The following is a 19,923-nucleotide window of genomic DNA, read 5'->3' on the forward strand; positions in this document are numbered from 1 at the left end:
ATGCACTTTGACCAATAAATAAGTGAGTATCAACTTACAAACACACATTTAAACAGCAATCATTTAATATGGAGTTATTTTTAATTTTTGAAACTGTAACTTATCTATTAATTATAATGACTAACAGTCTTCAATAACATTCAATTTTCGTCTAAATAATCACTAATGTAACAAGTTACAAATACTTCGTAACTAATATTCTTGAGTTACGGACTTTGCATTAATTATGAAATAGCATCTTTCCCATTAACTATTTCGTAACAGCTTTCGAACACAGTATAACTTTCCGGTAACTATTGTACAATAATGTAAAATAAATTCCGAGACTAACGATCCCCTCTATGGAGTTTTGTATTCAATAAAGCAAACTGTAACTTTCAGGTAACTATTTTGTGACAAACTTCAAGCACACTGTAAACATTCTTCAAACATACTAATTTTTAATCTATAAGTTACCAAATTTTTTGGTAACTATTTTTAAACATACTGTAACTTTTCAATAACTATTTTGTTACATTTTTCCACCGCAATGTAACTACAATTTTTCGAAACACACTAACTTCTTAACATGAATAAAGTCATACTTTCATAATATGCCTAATTACGTTTGTTACATCAACTTCATATGTGTTTCACATCGGACAGGGTATGACAGTATGCCTCACAAGTTTTCGATGATGACAAGCGAGAGTTCAGACCATCATGATGGTATAAACACAGTTACCGTACATGATAATAGATGTTACAGTCATACTACTTGAATTAGAACCTTATGAATAATAACAGTATACCAACCTTTCCGCTTTCGACCATATGATCGCAACCTTCGTGGTATTTCTTGCTCAAGCAGATGTGACGTCGATGCAGTAGCGTGCAAAGGTGGTTGCACTGTACATTGACCCTCTTCGGCAGGTTCTATGACGTTTGACCTGTATTGCTCCTGCTCGTGCTCTTGAAGCTGTCTAATGCTTCCCTGCGCAGTTGTTGTCAAGGTGGTCCCTTGTTCCAATCCGCGACTGATGTTATCGGGTACGACTGATGAGGTAGGAATTGGATTCTCCACGTCCATTACATCTTCATTCAGCTCTGGGTCTGGGATACCTTCAATATTTGTCCTCGTATTGGCATCGTCTTTCTCGGCCTGCGTTGCATTATGCTCGTCTTCATCAGACCCTTCCGTATCAATTTCTTCAGCATCATCATCCTCGTCGTTGGCCTCTTCTTCGGCGGATTGAAATTCCAGCTCTTCTTCGGTATCAGGACTCTTGTGCATTGTATAGTCCTCCTGTACAGGTTTTTTCCCTTTGTCCAATGCTTCAGGCCCAGAAGTGGAAGCTTTTGCTCTCGGCTGAGAGGAGAGGATTTCTGCAATCTTCAATATCCTTCGTTGGCTACTAACAGCAATGTTATACAGCTCATTTAGCTCAACCTGCAGTTAGATGATGAAATTATCAATCCATAAATGAGCCACATGCTCTCAACAATGGAATACAATACAGGCATATACAATAGTACATTTACGCAAAGGTTCTTAATTTAACATTTGAATTGCGGTCATAGGTTCTATAACTGTAACTTATATACTAAAAAATAAAATGGTCACCCGAGATCATTGAAACTTCATACATTTATAACATGATTGGCCAAGAGATCATTTCTGTATTTCCATTCATGTGACTTAATTTTTAATAACTCTTTAGACAGGGATGTAATATTGGGATTGGTATCACATATTAACATGATACTACAACATGAATGAAGTTGATAGGCCTATCAATAACCAATAATGTTTCTTACAATATGCAGTAATTACGTCTAATCAAACAACAAATTTCATTAAATCATGGAACAGACCCACTTACACCGATATCGGCGTGCCCGCTGTTCATCAGCATCCCTACCAAATCAGGGGTAGTTCAGTACTCTGCCCATCATATTCATTATCATCCGGATCATATTGTCCAATCTTTAACAACAAATTAAACCAACCATTTCAATAGCAAAAACATTGGACTACATAGACCACTACCTTTTATATGAAATGAGGTCAACAATATATAACATTTTACCAGTTTTCCTTTTCCATAAGCTCCAAGATTTTTAATCTCAAGTGCATCCCTTTCAGAGATCAGAGCATCTGTCCATGCCTTAGCTCGCGGAGTAGTCCTCGACACTTTATGCTTCAGTATTTGTACCCGATCAAGATAATGAATCTGCAATACAATACAGCAATTAATTCAACTGTAGATAAACTTGACCACACTGTTAAAACATCATCGTAGACGCATTCATTTGAGCATAATCTAATCAATCCATCGCACTGAATTCGATAAAATGTGGAAATACAGACAGTAGTTATGAAGGCACGCAAAACTAATTAACTCTCTGGTGCACTGTGTAACAATTAGAGCATATTTCGTCATGACTACAACTGTCTAATCTTACCAGCAGAACGAAGATACAACCGCCAACGTATTGGTGCTGCTTTTCACTTTTCTTTTGCACCTCTAGCACCTTATTGCATAGTACGATCCTCACATACTCAGCCCAGTTCAATCTGGCTACCCTATCAACCAATTGCGTACAGTTCCAAAGCTTTATTTTGTGCTCGGCTCTAGTGGTTGGAACCAGTAGACATCCACAACAAAATGCCACGAATAGTCTTAAGAATTCTTCCCCTGCATTCATGGCTACCAACTCATTTGGGAGCTCATTCCATTTGTATGTCCTATGACTTGGTCCAGTTCCCCCAACCTCGGTTGTATCGGTGTCTTCAACTGGAACGGGACCTTCGTTCGGGATCCCCAGGATTAAACTGATATCCTTTGACGTTAAAGGTAGCACACCATCTCCATGTATATTTAAACTGCTCAATGTCGGATTAAAGTTGTCAACAAGCCAGGTGGCTATGCCACTAGGAATCCAGTGACACTGTATGTCTAGCAGCCCTCCAAATCCTATGTCTCTAATCTGCTGCTTCTTAGTTTCATCGATTCGTGAAACGAAGCTTGACATCTGCTTTGGCGAGCATCGGATAGTGTACTTCTGATTCTACACCATTTTTTAGATATATGCATTAGACTAATATAAGTTTCGTATCCGTGTTTGATGAATCATGCCGTGTATTTACCTTGATTTGAACACGTGCTTTTCGCAATATCGGCTTTCCTAGACGTTCTATTTCTTCTCATACTCTTCTTTCTCTTTCAAATACTCCTCCTTTCGCTTCCTCCTCATTTCTTCCTCACTCAACTTATTATATGCTGCCCGGGCAATGTCATTGTACTGCATTGAATAAATTAAGTCAAAAAACACTTTAGACTAAACACAAAATAATTGCTCGTTTCACTATTTTTCCCTTAGGCACCCCATCAGTTCAATGATTCTTCAGTTTATTTTGCTAGGACAGCATACCTCGGTCAGCTTAACACCCTTCGCCGAAACCGTGTGTTGATACTCTTTCCTGTCCACATTCAAAACTCCAAAGTTATATGTGCTATTTAGTACCATTATTTTTTTCTCAAATTCAATAATCTTACCTGAACTTCATCCATGGATTCAATGGTGGGACTGGTTCTGCGACCTCGCTTGTTCCCGCTGTAACCAGTTCTTCCTCCCCACCTAAACGATCATTCCTTTTACTGCTTCTTTTCCTTCCCATCCTGCCCCTGAACAGTCAACATTGTAATGCATTATAATGATGCCAAATCTAACCTGCCAAGACCTTACGCAAGCACTGGCCACTTACCTATTCGATGAAGTGGGTGCTGCACCGTGTTCTGTACCACCACTTGTTTCGGCGAGTTCTTCTCTGTCTGCTTCCTGAAGTGTGCTTCCTGCTCGCATTCTTGCCATGTAAACTAATGTTTTTAACAAATATATTGCACTTCAGTTCCAAAATTTTATTTCCAACCACAGTCATAACATATCATGAAGTACTGCTAAACATAATATATGAGCATCAAATATTAGTCACGCTAGTTATAGTACGACCTGTAACATTTTTTCTCACACTCAGTAACTCATTCTTCACAGTTTGTTATTTATTCCAACTGCCACTAATCTACATAATCTGTTGTTCTACCTATCAGATTGTACTTCATCCATCAATTTCTTCTTCTATTTATTATGCTACTGTACAATACCAATGCAGTAGAATAGGGGGCCATCCAAATTTATAGTAACTTCATGAAATTCTATAGACCAGTTCTATTATTGTAACTTCTGATCTATTACGTGTAACAACTATCAAAGATGATGTCCAACCAGAACAATTATTGTACAAGTAATCTTCCTTTTCACAATTTGTTTGTCTCAATACCAAATTTTCTGGTTAATTATCCCTCATTTAGTCATTTCATAATCTATTCCCCTGCCTATCAAGTTCGATTCAATCACCTTCTCCTTTATTTATCACACTCTTCAACAATATGAATGAAGCAACAAACCCGTTAAACAATTTTACGTGTATGTTCATCCAATTTTACAGTGCACTTCTGCTAGTGTCACTACTAAATGACTGCATGTAATGACTATCCAACATGATGTGCACCTACAATAACTAGTAAGATTCTTAACCGTTATTCCACACTGACTATGCTAAACCTCATGATTTGTTATTCCGTCTGCCTCACATTGCCAACTTATAACCTACTCTCGTACTCATTCACTTCCAACCTAGAAACTTGTCTCTCTTTATGCAACTAAACCAATAACCTGTAACATCAATGTAGAAGAAAATATGAGAAGCACAACTGAGTACAAAACAGTAAAACTCTGTTATTTTTCTGTACCTGTTAAACCACAACATGTAACAATTATCCAACACTGTGTTCATGCGCATGCCCTAATACAATAAACTTACACCAATCAAGACCCAAATACGACATCTCAATTTCAAAATAACATTTCCATTAGCAAGTATGAGACGCACAACTCATTACAAAACATTTGAACTCTGTTATTTCTATGTACCTATTCAACCACAACATGTAACAATTATCCAACACTGTGTTCGTGCACACGAACTAATACAATAAACTTACACCATTCAAGACCCAAAAACGCCATCCCAATTTCATGATAACATTTTTATTCTGTTTCTGTCATGTTCCCGTTGATCCACAACTTGCATTACTTCTCCAGTTTTGTGTTTATGCATAACAACGAATGTAGCAGTGTATGCTACACTCAACGCGTTGTACTACCTACTTACCGCATACTAATTATAATCTGCACCCATTTTTTCAATACTAACTCCCGAACCCATGCACACATTTTCTCAAGCAGTTGTGCCGTACGATTTCCCCCTTCTTTCCCACTCTCACTCTGTCATGCTCAAAAACTAACACATAATACTCCTATCATGCTGCACTTACTCATTACTATACACAAAATTGTGCTCACGTGATATCCCTCTAAGCGATCATCATACTGTACGCCAACAACATCCACAAGTAAGGTCCTTCAACAAGCATGTCAATTCACACACGTTACTACATCATCGTAGGACTCAAAAAATTTGAATACCTGACTGATTTTCGGTCGTTCACTACTCCCGCGCCTACGATCTTCCCCTCTTCAACCTTGGGTTCACCTTTCTTCTTCTTATAATAAATCCGAATCACCAGAAATTTGTCCACCACTCCACCACTTCTTGCTTCTCCTTGCTATTTTTTTCCGTATCCAATGTTGCACTTCCACAGCTTTTCGCAATGTCACGCTGGAGAGTGTTGGCAATCTCGTATTTTCCCCTCTTATTTCTCCCTTCGTGGCTTTTCGCAAGCAACTGCTTCGTCTGGTTTGGGTGGGAGTCCAAGTGCGCTTTTTCATTTTCGACATTTCGCTTTGGGCGGGACTTTGCTTACTAGTGGTCATAACGTTCCGTTTCTTGCCGTTACGGTCAGCAGAGCATAACCATTTTTTTGACTGTCTCACTTAATAAAACGACGTCGTTTTGGGCCAAACAGAAGCCTTTTGACGTGGTTTATTTCTGGCCTCACCTTTCTTTTTGTGAGACAACAGCTCGGGAACGGTCAATCTGAGGACCGTTCCCGCCCCTAATCCAACCAACACATAGGAAATTCAAACCGCTTAATTCCTTGGACCGAAAGGCCCGGTTCCAGCCAAGCCTAACAGATACGGCACCAATACAGAATAATTACCCAACCAAGGTTGGGGGATATATCATTGCAAGAGATGAGAAAGGCAAACTGATTGGGTCATGGGCAAGCCTGTCAAAAGTATGCAGAAAAGCAAAAGTGGAGGAAGCATTAGCACTAAGAGCAGCAATGGTTCGAGCAAGGATTGAAGGCTGGAGAAATGTGGAATTTGAGACAGATTGCAAAGTGGTGGTTGACAAACTTGGCGAGGAAACTGCGGAGGATGCTCAAATTTCCACCATCATAAAAGATATTAAACAACTGAGTTTAGCTTTTGATAAGTGTTGTTTCTCCTTTACTAAAAGAGAGAACAACCATGTTAGTCGTAGATTAGCAAAATTTGCTGATAACTTGAAATTTGAGACTGTTTGGAAGACTGATATTGAAGAGCAGTTGCTATAAGTTGTATGTTTGACCATTTTTAATCAATGAAATGCTGCTGCTTTTGACCACAAAAAAAAGAAAGAAGAAGACAACTAAGTAGAAGCTAGGAGAGTTGGGAAAACTACAAATCTCACAGAGAACGTGCACCTTTAAGACGTCCTTGAATGGAGGGCACTTATTGTAAAAGAAAGATTTTTTAAACAGAAGTAACATTTTTCTATAAGATGCTTCTGAAATTTCTATTCTGACGTTGATGTAGTGAAAATTCCATCTCTGCATCGTCATCATCAAGTTAGGCAAATTTAGCATTTGTACAAATTGTTTGATGCATCAAATTTTGTTTAACTAAATATACGTGTTACATTCTTCATCTGAAGACATGCCAACTACTCCCTGTTTTCTGCAGGGAGGAGATGTTGTGGTTCGAATTGCTGCAATGACGTCTGTGTCAGTTTACAGTTTTCTTCAATGTCAGTTGTCCGGCCTAGACTCACTGCTTGGTGTGTCACCATATCGGTGATTGTGGAGGGCCTTTTTTTGGCTTAGGAAACATCATAAAGTCATCCAAGATGCTGAAAGAGGCTAATTGCTCTGTTTGTATTTTTTTTTCTTCTAAAGAAGATTCTCTTAATTAAGTGGTAATATAATATATGATATTGTATCTGGCACATTTTGAACTTCTGTTATAGTGCCTAATCCTGGTTGCAAAATTTGTAGTTGGGATAATTTTGTAAACCTCCATTTAGGTTTCTGCCAATTTTGCGTAGCACCTCTTATGTTTTGAGTGCTGTAATAATGTAAACTCCTATTACAATAAGCGATATTAAGGGTCTGTTTGGGGTTGCGGTAGTTTATTGAAAAGTACTTTTTTAGTGGAGCTTTTAATAAAAGTACTTATCAACTGTTTAAATGCTTTTAAATATATTGTTTGGAGACATAATTCAATAAGTACTTATTGTATTGAATAATGTGTAATTTGAAATTTTTTAAAAGTGTTTATCTCTTTATTTGGTTCATAATATAGGATAAGATGATTAAAATTGATATTTTTTTTAAATCACAAAATTTACTCTAAAAGCACCAAATTTGAGTTTTTACTAAAAGTGTTTTTAACACAAAAAACTCTACTTCTAATTTTATGGGATGATGTTCACCAAATACTTTAAAAGTACTTTTAGCACCTAAAAATACATTTTTACCAAAAGTATTGCAGTCCCAAACGAAGCCTAAAAGGTGGTGGAAAATGTAGGGAAGTGATATCAAAGTATTCATAGTTTATCCTAGAGGTGTAAACGAGTCGAGTCGACTTGAGTTTTGACCTAATCGAATCGAGTTTCAATCTAAGTTTATGAAGTTTGAACTCGACGAGCTCAAAATATAAAACTTGAGCTCGAGCTTAAAAAAATAAATAAAATAATAATGTTTCTTAACAAATAATAAAATATTAGGGATATATGTATATAATTTTACTATTAAAATAAAAAAAAAAAATATATATATATATATAGTCGAGCTCGAGCCGCTTGCGAGTTAACGAGTTTAATATTTTTGAACTCGAATTTAAGCTCGAATTCGACTTGGTTAGCTCGAATTCGATGTTGGCCAAGTTCGAGTCGAGCTCAGACTCGAACTTCATTTGCAGCCTTAGTTTACCCTTTTGAACAAGACACGAAAATGAGTTATATTTGTGACCCAAAATTTGGCATTTAAATGTTTCAAAATTTGGAAAAAGGAATGGCCCTCATCAGCTTGACAACAAAAGATATAAAATTGTTCATTTGATTGGTAGCTCCCACATGACCACTGTTTTGTTTCTGGTGAAAGAACAAGATAAAATGGCAACTATTGACGCATAAAATAAGAATATGTAAAGAAGGCAGAGGAAAAATAGTCTTTCAAGAATAGCTAGAAGAGATATTAAGTCTCTAAACGCACAGGATAAACACAAAATTTGGATAGCTCAGTTTTGCTAAATAATATTTCGCTTGCATTATAAATATATTTTTTAACCCATATTTTTATATTTTCAACCATCTTTCTATCTCACATACATCATATTGTAAAAAGTGTTATAGTAATTATTTCAAATAATGTTCATCTTGTACCCCTCTTGTGGATAGCTTAGCATTAAAATTTTCAATCTTTGTAAACAAGTGCCAAACCTGCCTTTTATCTAGCCATTATGGCAGGGAGTCAGAGACTAGAAAAACCAATTTTAATGGCATCTTATATTTATGTCATTAATAAGAATTGAGCCTTATTTAATTTTGTCTGTAAAAAATCAAATTCTCACCATTAAAGTTGGAATATTGGTAATAATATTAAAATTTTTGTTGTGGGTCACCTTCACTCTTTTCGTATACTTATTCTGTGCGCCCCCCCTTCCTTCAAAAAAAAAAAAAAAAAAAAAAGAAGCCCTTAAAAAGGTGATGCTTAGAATTTTATGTGCATGAATTTTAATTCGAAACTCTAGGATTTACAAGGTGTGGTGGGTTAAACTTTATAGTACATGAGAACTATTCTGATTTGAGGATTTTTAGAATCCTAATCACAGTTTGCTAGATAAATAATCTTAATTAATTTATCCAAATCATTGCCCACCTCCACAACCTATCCATTTACCTACTAATTGCAACTTTTTTGACACACTATTTATTATTTTCTTTTTCCATCTATGGCTCAAAAGTAGTTTTATTATGCATCACATGGATTCAGTAAAGACTCACTATGAAAAGGATTATAGGTCCTTAGGTACCCAAAATGGGATTGGTGAATATTGTGAGATATTACAAATTAAGGGCGATTAAACAGGTGCAAAGAAAAGAAATAAGAAAAGACAGAGTGAGATAATCAACTTACACTGTTAATTATTATAGGGTTTTTCTAACATGTACTCTATGAATACCACTACAAATTTATAACCTAATGAGACAATCAAGAAGAAGGTTGCAATCTTGCTCAGAGAACATGCATGCACCACTAAGTCGCCGAACACAGGGGACTCGTGTACTGAAGCTTGATCTTTTTCAGTGCAACAAGAACATCTTGTATGCTGCTTCTCTCTCTTGGAGACTCCATCGTGCAGCCTAGAGCCACTTTCATGATTGAGGCTATGCAGCTTAGCTTTTCAACAAAGTATTCATCACTTTCCTCTAGCAAATTAACATCTATGACATTAGCTAATCCATCAGGTATTGAATTAGCCGCCCAGCTCTTCAGGCTCAGTTTTTCACCAAACATTTCACTATTGGGATTTGTTCTCGTGAAGACTTCCATTATCATGATTCCAAAACTGTAGATGTCACATTTTGCTGATACTCTAATCCTTCCAACCCATACTCTGCAAGATGCATATAAATTCATCATATGTTTTTATAATTTGGAAGACAAAAACGATTGGGGAAATAGTAATTTAGTTGTGTTAGAAAATTCTTCACCTGGTGCGAGATAGCCAAGCGTGGCGAGTGTTTCAGTGTATGTGATGCTGTTTTCCCCGTTCAACAGCTTTGTAAGGCCAAAATCTCTTAGATGGGCAACCATGTCTTGATCTAGTAGGACATTACTTGGCTTCAGATCACAATGAATTACTGGAGTTGCATACTCACAGTGTAGATATTGCAATGCACCTGCCACATCAATCAATATGTCCAATCTTTGAATTATATCCAGAAAATAATTGTGAGAATACAACCACTTCTCAAGACTCCCATTAGGCATGAACTCAAGCACTAATGCCTTAAATTCAGGATTAGAGCAGCCATTAATAACTTTTGTGAGGTTTCGATGGCGAAGATTGCGCAACATTTCGCATTCTACATCAAAACTCTTGAACGCTCCATCGACTTGTAAATTGAACACTTTAACAGCCACAACCCTTCCATCATCAAGAGTACCTCTATAAACAGATCCAAAGCTTCCAGCCCCCAACAAATTGCTTTCATTGTACCCATTAGTTGCTTGTAGAAGTTCAAAAAATGAAATTCTTTCTGGCATTGCAACTAAGGATAAATCTGCTCCACTGGAAAATACATCTTTCTTTCGATATCTCAGGTAAACAAATCCAAAGGACACGGCTCCCACTGCTATTATCATCCCCAATAGAATAAAAGTTCTTCGATGCAGCTTTTTTGTTCTCAATTTGTGAGCTGAATTATTTGGACATGGGGGAACATGAAACCTTTGAGCTCCACAGAGGGCTTGATTTGAAGTGAAGGATTCGGCAGTGAAGTTGATAAAAGGCCCTCTGGAAGGAACTTCACCACTTAAATTGTTAAAAGAGACATTAAAATGTCTAAGATACCGAAGGTTCTCCATTGACATTGGAATTGATCCAGAGAGAAAGTTATGTGATAGATCCAATGACTCCAAGCTTAACATCTTGCCAATCGATTCTGGAATTGATCCTTGCAATTTGTTGTGTGCTAGAGAAAGATTTTGCAGGTTCTGCATATCTCCAATTGAGTTAGGAATGCCACCTGAGAACTGATTGGTTGACAAATCTACCCAATTTGCCATCTTCATATTCGTAATAGCATATGGCAAAGATCCACTCAGCAGATTTGAGGAGAGGTCAAGCTCCAAGAGATCTTTCAGGTTCCATATTTCCTCAGGTGGAGCAGAATATAGTCTGTTGTGACTTAGGTTGAGATGCCTCAGGGAAGTAAGATTTGCGAAGCACTTTGGAATTGAGGCCATAAATTGATTTTGTCCAAGGTTCATTGTATCCAAGTTGTGGAGAGCACAAAGAAAATGCAAGGGAACTCTGCTAATTAGTTTGTTCATACTGAGACCCATGTATTGAAGCTTTTGAAAATCTTTTATTGTAGCTGGCAACGACCCAGTTAAGTCATTGTTTGATAGATCTAATAGGATCAAACTTCTCAAGTTTCCAATTCCATCAGGAATGCTGCCCTTTATTTTGCAATTTGGTGCGTGTAGTTTTTCAAAGGAAGTTGAAAGATTACTGAGTGAGTCTGGAATGATCCCATTCAATGGATTGTCACTGAAGTCCAATATTGACAAATATTGGCATTTTGTCAATGAAGTGATGAAGGTCAACTCTGGAGATGAGGAGTCGCTCACTAAGAGGTTGCCGCCTAGATGCAGCTCTTCAAGGAACCTCAGGTCTCCCATGGAAATGGGAATTGGACCCGTGAACTTGTTACCGCCAAATTCTATGTGACGGAGATTAGAAGAATTTGAGATTGAACTAGGTAATGCTCCAGAAAGGTAATTAATGTCGAGATAAAGGTATTCTAAATTGGGAAGCCTATAACCGAATGTTGATGGAAGATTGCCTGATAGTTGATTTTGTGTAAGTGACATAATATTCAACTTTGAGAGGTTGAAGATCTCTACTGGTATGGAACCAGTTAAGCCATTGAATTCCATTTCGAGTTGTTGGAGAAAGTACCAGCTACCAATCTCTCGTGGTATTACACCTGCCAGAATAAAATTGACCACATATATTAAACCATTTAAGTCTCTAATTTCTGCCATTGAGAAAATTATCATACCTGTTAAGTTGTTGTATGCAAAATTTTGTATTTTAATCATAGTTGAATTACCAATCTCTTTTGGAATTTGACCTGCAAAAATGAAATGGAATAAATGTCAACAAGATGAGATATTTGATGGAAGTAAATGAGAAAATTAATGGGCCAAAAGCGGGAAATTGGGCACATCCCGGCACATGTCAACATTTTGAAATTGGCTCGTTTTTGAATAAAAAAGACATTCTAAATTAAATGCATGTGAAAATTAATTTTTTTGGAATTTTTTTTTTTTGCTATTCTGTAGAGCCCTAAGAAATATGAATATGTTTTCGCCATTAACTTGTCCATCAGGACCATATTCTTACCTACTGCGTATATCCCTTGTCTTCCTAGCTGTAAAGGAACCAAAAATTCTGAAAATCTTTGGTAACAATTCTTTCCTTGAGGCAGCATTTTGAGAATTCATTCGGCAGAAAACAATCTTCAGATCTAAATTTTTCTTTTATCTTTTGCCGTTTGAGTTGGAATCTGGAAAGATAGAGTAAAAATTGTGCAAGACATGTGCTATTTGGCTTTGTCCGTATATGGTGAAAGAATTAATTAGCAAGGGTCTTACCTTCTAAATAGTTGTTACCCAAGAATAGCTCCTCAAGCTTCTTCAGCGCTCCAATTTCTTTTGGTATGGAACCTCCAAATTCGTTGAAAGACAAAGACAGCACCCGAAGTTCTGAACATTGAGCTAAATTACTTGATGGTAATTGACCATATAACTTGTTAAATGATAGGGAAAGTCTAATCAGCCCAGGAAGATGGTAACACATGTCACTTGTTAAATGATAGGCTATTATTTGAAAGGTCAATCATTTGCAGCGAGGAAATGTTGAAAATCCCTGTGGGAATGTCTCCTGCCAGATGGTTGTTATAAAGAGCTATATACTGTAGGTTTGACATGTTAGAGATGGAAGAAGGGATAAGACCAGTGAAACTATTGTTTCTAAGATTCAAGTGACGAAGCTGATGAAATGAACCAATCCACCAGGGTAACTCTCCTTTGAGATTGTTGATGGACAAAATAAGTACTTTCAATCGGCGCAAACGAGCAATTTCTTGCGGCATCTCTCCATGGAAGCTGTTGTTTCTCATGTCAAGAGAAACAAGAAATGATAGATTTCCCAGTTGTGGAGGTAAGGTGCCGGAAAGATTCATGTTCGAAATATTTAAGCCGGTCACTCTACGATGCCGAAAGCCGCAGGTCACTCCAATCCAATCGCAGACCGAAGAGCCAACAGACCAGTTTTTGGCCAAGATTTGTAGAGGGTCAACTGAAATGCGAGCTCTCAAGGCAAGAAGAGATGACTGATCAGTGGTAATATTGGTCGGGAAGCTGAAAGAAAACATAGCAACACAATTCCCAGAGGGGAGAGGTTGTGAAATTTCTCCATGGCTAATGTTTGCTGCGTGATGGGTGAGGAGTCGCATTATATAGCGGTCTCAGTAATATTATGGCTAATGTTTGTTAATTTGATTTCTGTTTTCAGATTAAGTTCCAATTGACGACATTGACCAGTGATGTAATTGTGATGCTGATTACAATTCTTTTGACTACTATTCTAGGGAATTTTACGGTCAAGTTATGCCTATACATCCATGTCACCATTTGCTTTATGCAAAGAGTAGAATTTATTTAGTTTCCATGGGAGAGAATCGACTTTGGGGTGCCATGGCCCAAAAAGAGAGGGTAGCGATGCATGGTTAATCTATCTAAGGGACTTCAAATGTGTGAAAGAGAAAGCAAAAATGGGAAATTCGTTATTTAATCCCTTAAATTTTGTGTTAATTCCAAATCTTGTTATCAGCTAAAAATTCTTAATTAAACGAAGGCTTTTATATTGTAGGTTCTAAGTCTGTTCATTTCAAATTTATTAAAATATTAACGTAGCACTATTAGGAGTATATATATATTCTATTGGAGCGTCTAAACCAATTCTTTTTTGCACTTAAATAAACAAAGTTTAATAGCTATAATAAATGGTAAAATTAAACTCAAACCCAAACCTATGTCTGCACAAAACAGCAAATTAGATGATGCCCCAAAAAAAAAAAATGATGCCCATTCATGGAAATAATGAAATGTAATTAGTTAACCACATACTACACAATAAATGCCAATCCTAGTATCAAGGAAATTACTGTAATTTTCGCGGCCAGTTACTCAATAAAGATCCATTTTTCAGATTATTTAGTACTATGCCTTCATGAAAAAAAAAATCTTTTTTCTTTCAAGTTTCTTTTGCTTCCCGGAGATGCCAGAGATTGGGGAAAATCTCTCACTAGAACATTTTGTGAAGTCTTCGTAGGTGTTGACTCCAAAAACCAATCTCGTTGTTCATAAGTCTTCTTTCCAATTATTATTATTTTTTGGATGCCAAGAAAACAAAAATAAAGAGCACTGTGAAGAAGTGACATCTCACAGTGAAGAAATAATGTTGAAAATCCCTGTGGGAATGTCTCCTGCCAGATAGTTGTACGAAAGACTTATCTCCTCTAGCTTTGACATGTTAGAGATGGAAGATGGGAGAAGACCAGTGAAACTATTGTTACTGAGAGACAAGAGACGAAGTTGAGGAAATGAACCAATCCACCAGAAACAATCTTTAGCTCTAAATTTTTCATGTATCTTTTGCCGTTTCAGACTTCAGTTGAAATCCGGAAAAAAATTGCACAAGACAAGTGCTATTTTTTTTTAGAGCAAACCAACTTCTGTATCTGGATCTGCACAAATTAACTACAAATTAACAAGGATCTTACCTTCCAAATAGTTGTAACCCAAGTATAGCTCCTCAAGCTTCTTCAGTGCTCCAATTTCTTTTGGTATGGCCCCTCCAAATTCGTTGACAGACAAAGACAGCACCCGAAGTTCCGAACATTGAGCTAAAGTACTTGATGGTAAATGACCAGATAACTTGTTAAATGATAGGTTAAGTAAACTCAGTCCAGGAAGATGGTAACACATGTCACTTGGAAGAACTCCGGATAGGCCATTATCCTTAAGGGCAATGATTTGCAGGGAGGAAATATTGAAAATCCCTGTGGGAATGTTTCCTTGTAGAGGGTTGAACGCAAGACTTATGATCTCTAGCTTTGACAAGTTAGAGATGGAAGATGGGATAAGACCAGTGAAACTATTATTTCTAAGAGACAGGCGACGAAGTTGAGGAAATGAACCAATCCAGTGGGGGAACTCTCCTTCGAGATTGTTGACACTCAAATTAAGGAGTTTTAATCGGCGCAATCCAACAAACTCATGTGGTAGTTCTCCATGGAAGTTGTTCGCACTCATGTCAAGAGAAACAAGAAATGATAGATTTCCCAGTTGTGGAGGGATGATGCCGGTAAGGCCCATGTTTGACATGTCCAAGGCAGTCACTCTACGATGACGAGAGCCACAAGAGACTCCAATCCAGTGGCAGACCGAAGAGCCAACGGACCAGTTTTTGGCCAAGATTTGTAGAGGGTCAACTGAAATGTGAGCTCTCAAGGCAAGAAGAGATGACTGATCAGTGGTAATATTGGTCGGGAACATGGCGAAGGAAGCAGAAATAAAACATAGCAACACAAGTCCAAGAGGGGAGAGGTTGTGAAGTTTCTCCATGGCTAATGATTGCTACATGATGGGTGAGAAGTCGCATTATATAGCTAATGTTTGTTAATTTGATTTCTGTTTTCAGATTAAGTTCCAATTGACCAGTGATGTAATTGTGATGCTGATTACAATTCTTTTGACTACTATTCTTGGGAATTTTATAGTCAAGTTATGACTATACATCCACGTCACCATTTGCTTTTATGTAAAGAGTAAAATTTAGTTATGACTATAATTCTTCCGAAGGCTTGAGAAAAGATTCTGAGATAAATTTTCTCTGAGTTTTAATATACAAGTTGTATTACATAAGCTTATTAAATATTTTACTTCTGCATTTAAATAATAATATTGATTTCTCATGTCAAAGTCTACAAATAATATATTGATTTTTCGGCAATCAAGGACAAGGCCAGTGGGAAGACTGGAGAAACACCTCCAAGATACTACTGTGAACGGACGACTTTGGCCAGAAAATTTGTGATGCTGTATGGCTTTGTCCCAGTCGTGCAGGAAACGCTGGAAAATTAAGGATGCCTTAGCCTCAGGGCATTGACAATCATCCAGAACCATGCATATAACACTTTTTAAATAAGTTGTAAGTTATACCTACATCTTAACTGCTTGTACATACTTACAACAGAAGTATAATATTTTATTACTATTCATATCAATTTCATATATAATAATTATTCATATTGGTTTCATATATAATATTTATGCGCCTAAAATAATTATTCATATCGGTTTTATAAATAATTCGCATAAAAATATAAGGTGTTCAAAAAATATTACATCGTTATGAACAGTTATCATTGACAACCGTTTGTACAGTCAAGTTATGTCTATACATCCACGTCACCATTTGCTTTATGTAAAGAGTAGAATTTATTTAGTTTCCATGGGAGAGAATCGACTTGGAGTGCCATAGCCCAATAAAAGAGGGAAGCGATGCATGGTTAATCTATCTAAGGGACTTCAAATGTGTGAAGGAGAAAGCAAAAATGGGAAATTCGTTATTTAATCCCTTAACTTTTGTGTTAATTAAACAAATCTTGTTATCAGCTAAAAATTCTTAATTAAACAAAGGCTTTTATATTGTAGGTTCTAAGTCTGTTCATTTCAAATTTATTAAAATATTAACGTAGCACTATTATGAGTATATATATTCTATTGGAGCGTCTAAACCAATTCTTTTCTGCACTTAAATAAACAAAGTTTAATAACTATAATAAATGGTAAAATTAAACTCAAACCCAAAATCAGTTAATGAAATGTAAAATCAGTTAACCACATACTACACAATGAAAAAAAAAACCCTTTTCAGATTATTTAGTACTATGCCTTCATGAAAAAAAAAACCTTTTTTTTCCTTTTTAAGTATCTTTTGCTTTTCAGAGATGTCAGAGTCTGGGGAAAATCTCTCACTAGAACATTTTGTGAAGTCTTCATAAGTGTTGACTCCAGAAACCAATCTCGTTGTTCATAAGTCTTCTTTCAAATTATGATTTTTTTTTGGATGCCATGAAAACAAAAATAAAGAGCAACATGTAACTCTATCATTGGCACTGTGAAGAAGTGACATCTCACATCTTATGCATTTTCTGAAAAATCTAACGCCTGGATCGCTCTTAATTAATGTATTGGGCACTCATTAATCAAACAAAGAAAAGTAAGCTTGAAAAAATCTTTGACGCAAATTATTCAGTTAAGAAACTTCATGGAACGGCACTGGGAATTCCAGATTCATTGCAATCCAATCAGGGCATCTTTCTTGAACCTTGGTGGGAATCTTGTTAGAATCTAAAGACCCATGACCAAAACTAATTCGCCAAAGTTCAAGGATTAATCAAAATGATGAGTTTTCACATTTGGACGTTAAACAGTATTTTAAAAAAATTTTGGTCGAAGGCCTCCAGCTAAATTCCTAAGTTTGAGCAATCGAGCAGCAGTCATGACGTATGGTCGAAACTCTTCAAGGGGCAGAGTCTTTGTCCTTCATTTGATAATTTTCTAACGCGTGGGAAGACTGGGAAAATTCCATACTGGACTCTGGTGAGTTGGCCTTGCCAAGTCTTGGTCTTATGCAAGAAACAAAATTGATTGTTCTTCAACTATTCTGGACAGAAATTTTGTGACTTATTCATCTTCAACTCATTCGTGCACGAAACGCTAGAAAATTAAGGATGGTTCAGCCCCACACATGCAAGAATAATGAGATTCGTGGTTAATAACGTTGGTGAGGTACACGAAATCAGGAAGCCAGAAAACAAGTACCATCACATCAGTACTACTTATCAGTAGACATGACTTCTACTCATCCACATTAATTTGCAATTAAAAAATGAGAGATTTGTGGAAATCGTACAAATAGAAGCAGCTCAAATTATGAATTAGCAATTTTACTTAAACAAAGTCTTCTATTAATTTGGAACAACCTGTAATTTCCTAGTGTTTTGTTGTTATTTTTTTTTGGACAGTAAAAATTGTCTCTGTATAACTACTAAACAAAGTACTTATTTCTCGTTTCAATTTATTCTTCTCAGAGGTAGGCAAAATTTTGTTTACGCCAACATGTTTAGGAAAGCATTTGGTTACATTTTTTTAATTTTGTTTAAAATTTTTTTATATGTAGTAACACAACACAACTAACCGATACTTACCAAAGCATTTAGTTATAGGGTTCTTTTTTTTTTCTTTTTCCTCATAATATTACAACTAATCAAATGGTTGCAACAAGACAAACACATTATAATTCAGCAGCTTGACAAACTGATTCCAAGTAGTAGGACAAATAATAACATAAAATTAAGACTAAACTTTCATTTAGTAACATTTGAATCCAAAAACCTCTTCTTCTTTTTTTTGTCCTTCACTTTAATTGTTTTTACCACTAAATCAAGGTATCGCTGGCTTTCTTGTAACTAATAATAATAATAATAGTTATTTGTCACCTTCAAATACTAAGTCTTGGTCATTTTGCAAGAAACTGAAGTGATGGTTCCTCGAGTATTCTGAACGATGACTTTGTATAGAAATTTGTGATATAGAACTTCATCTCATCGTACAGGAAACGCTAGAAAATCAATGACGACCCAGCCCCACAAATGGAAGAATAATTAAATTTGTGGTTAATAACGTTGGTGATATCACAAAAGAAAAAGTCAATACAATCAATATTATTGATCAACAGGACTGGACCTCAACTCATCCACGTCAATTTGCAATTAATAGATGAGAGATATGTATGCAAATCATCTTAATAGAAGAAACCATATAATGAATTAGTGAATTTACCTAAATAACATCTTCTATGAATGGATATTTCTAACAGGTATATAGTGGGTGCTGGTTAGCAACAAGTGCCCATTTCGTTAGATAAACTGTTTATTAATTTGAAAAATTTTGCAGTTTCCTAGTATTTTGCTCTTATTTCTTTTTTGGGTGGTAAATTCTGTCAAAGCACCAACTGCAGTACCTACAACTAGCACGAAATCTTTCATTATTGGGGGAACTTGTAGACAATGAGTACTGAAATGACTTTTCAGGGTTTATGTCCTCAACCATTCCCATGCTTAAGTCAACGTTAAGGCAAAATAACTACAATTAAAATGAATGTGGCAGTTCCTCAAATAGTTGGCAATTATGGGCTCATATGCAAATGATTGCAAACTTGTTATTGGGAGGCATGCATATGTATCATTAATCAGCTGAACACTTTTTTTTTTATTATTATTTGTTTGGTTGAGGAAATTGACCAGCTTAACACTTAGCCAAGGCTCTGTATCTACAAATAATACATGGAGAGGTTTCTAACTATTTTAATGGCCTCCCTCTAGGTTTCGAAAATTACACTAGCAACCCTTGAAGTTAATTATCTTGTAACATTTAGACCCAATTAATAATTAAAAGTTATATTGTGTGAGAGAAAATAATATAATTTTATCATTACTCCTCATCTGCTACGTTATTTAATTAATTTAATACTAACACACACGTAAAATAAAAACACTAAAATTTGATGTTTACCATTAGGGATTAAATCACATATATCATCAAAACATATATATCATTTATATTTTTCACTTAATACAAGATTGAAATTGCCCTTTTCAGTTATATACCCGTTGTCAAACATGATCAACAATAAATAATTAAAAAAATTGGCAACCAAAATATTACAGAGAACAAACTTTAATATCATAAATATTCTTGTTAGCATATTAAGGTTAGTTGTTGAGAT

The 19,923-nt window shown here is 36.0% G+C and overlaps 1 protein-coding gene across 3 annotated transcripts in view; it reads right to left on the bottom strand.

The window, feature by feature from the left end:
* Positions 1-15,683, bottom strand: part of LOC113783050 (probable LRR receptor-like serine/threonine-protein kinase At3g47570) — a 49,465-nt gene extending 33,782 nt beyond the window's left edge. Inside the window, exons 1-5 of one of the 3 annotated variants that reach the window (XM_027329068.1) lie at positions 14,849-15,683; positions 12,657-12,767; positions 12,062-12,133; positions 9,983-11,986; positions 9,373-9,885 (exon numbers count right to left, since the gene is read on the bottom strand). In XM_027329068.1, the coding sequence (XP_027184869.1) occupies positions 9,824-9,885; positions 9,983-11,986; positions 12,062-12,133; positions 12,657-12,767; positions 14,849-15,623 (3,024 nt within the window). In that variant the 5' untranslated portion in view covers positions 15,624-15,683 and the 3' untranslated portion in view covers positions 9,373-9,823. Of the gene's footprint in view, positions 1-9,372; positions 9,886-9,982; positions 11,987-12,061; positions 12,134-12,656; positions 13,363-14,848 lie in introns of those variants that run through there. The other 2 variants (XM_027329067.1, XM_027329069.1) reach the window with 2 other exon arrangements.
* Positions 15,684-19,923: the final 4,240 nt, after the last annotated feature.

The sequence above is a fragment of the Coffea eugenioides genome, chromosome 9, assembly GCF_003713205.1.
Source record: "Coffea eugenioides isolate CCC68of chromosome 9, Ceug_1.0, whole genome shotgun sequence".
Lineage (NCBI taxonomy): Eukaryota > Viridiplantae > Streptophyta > Magnoliopsida > Gentianales > Rubiaceae > Coffea > Coffea eugenioides.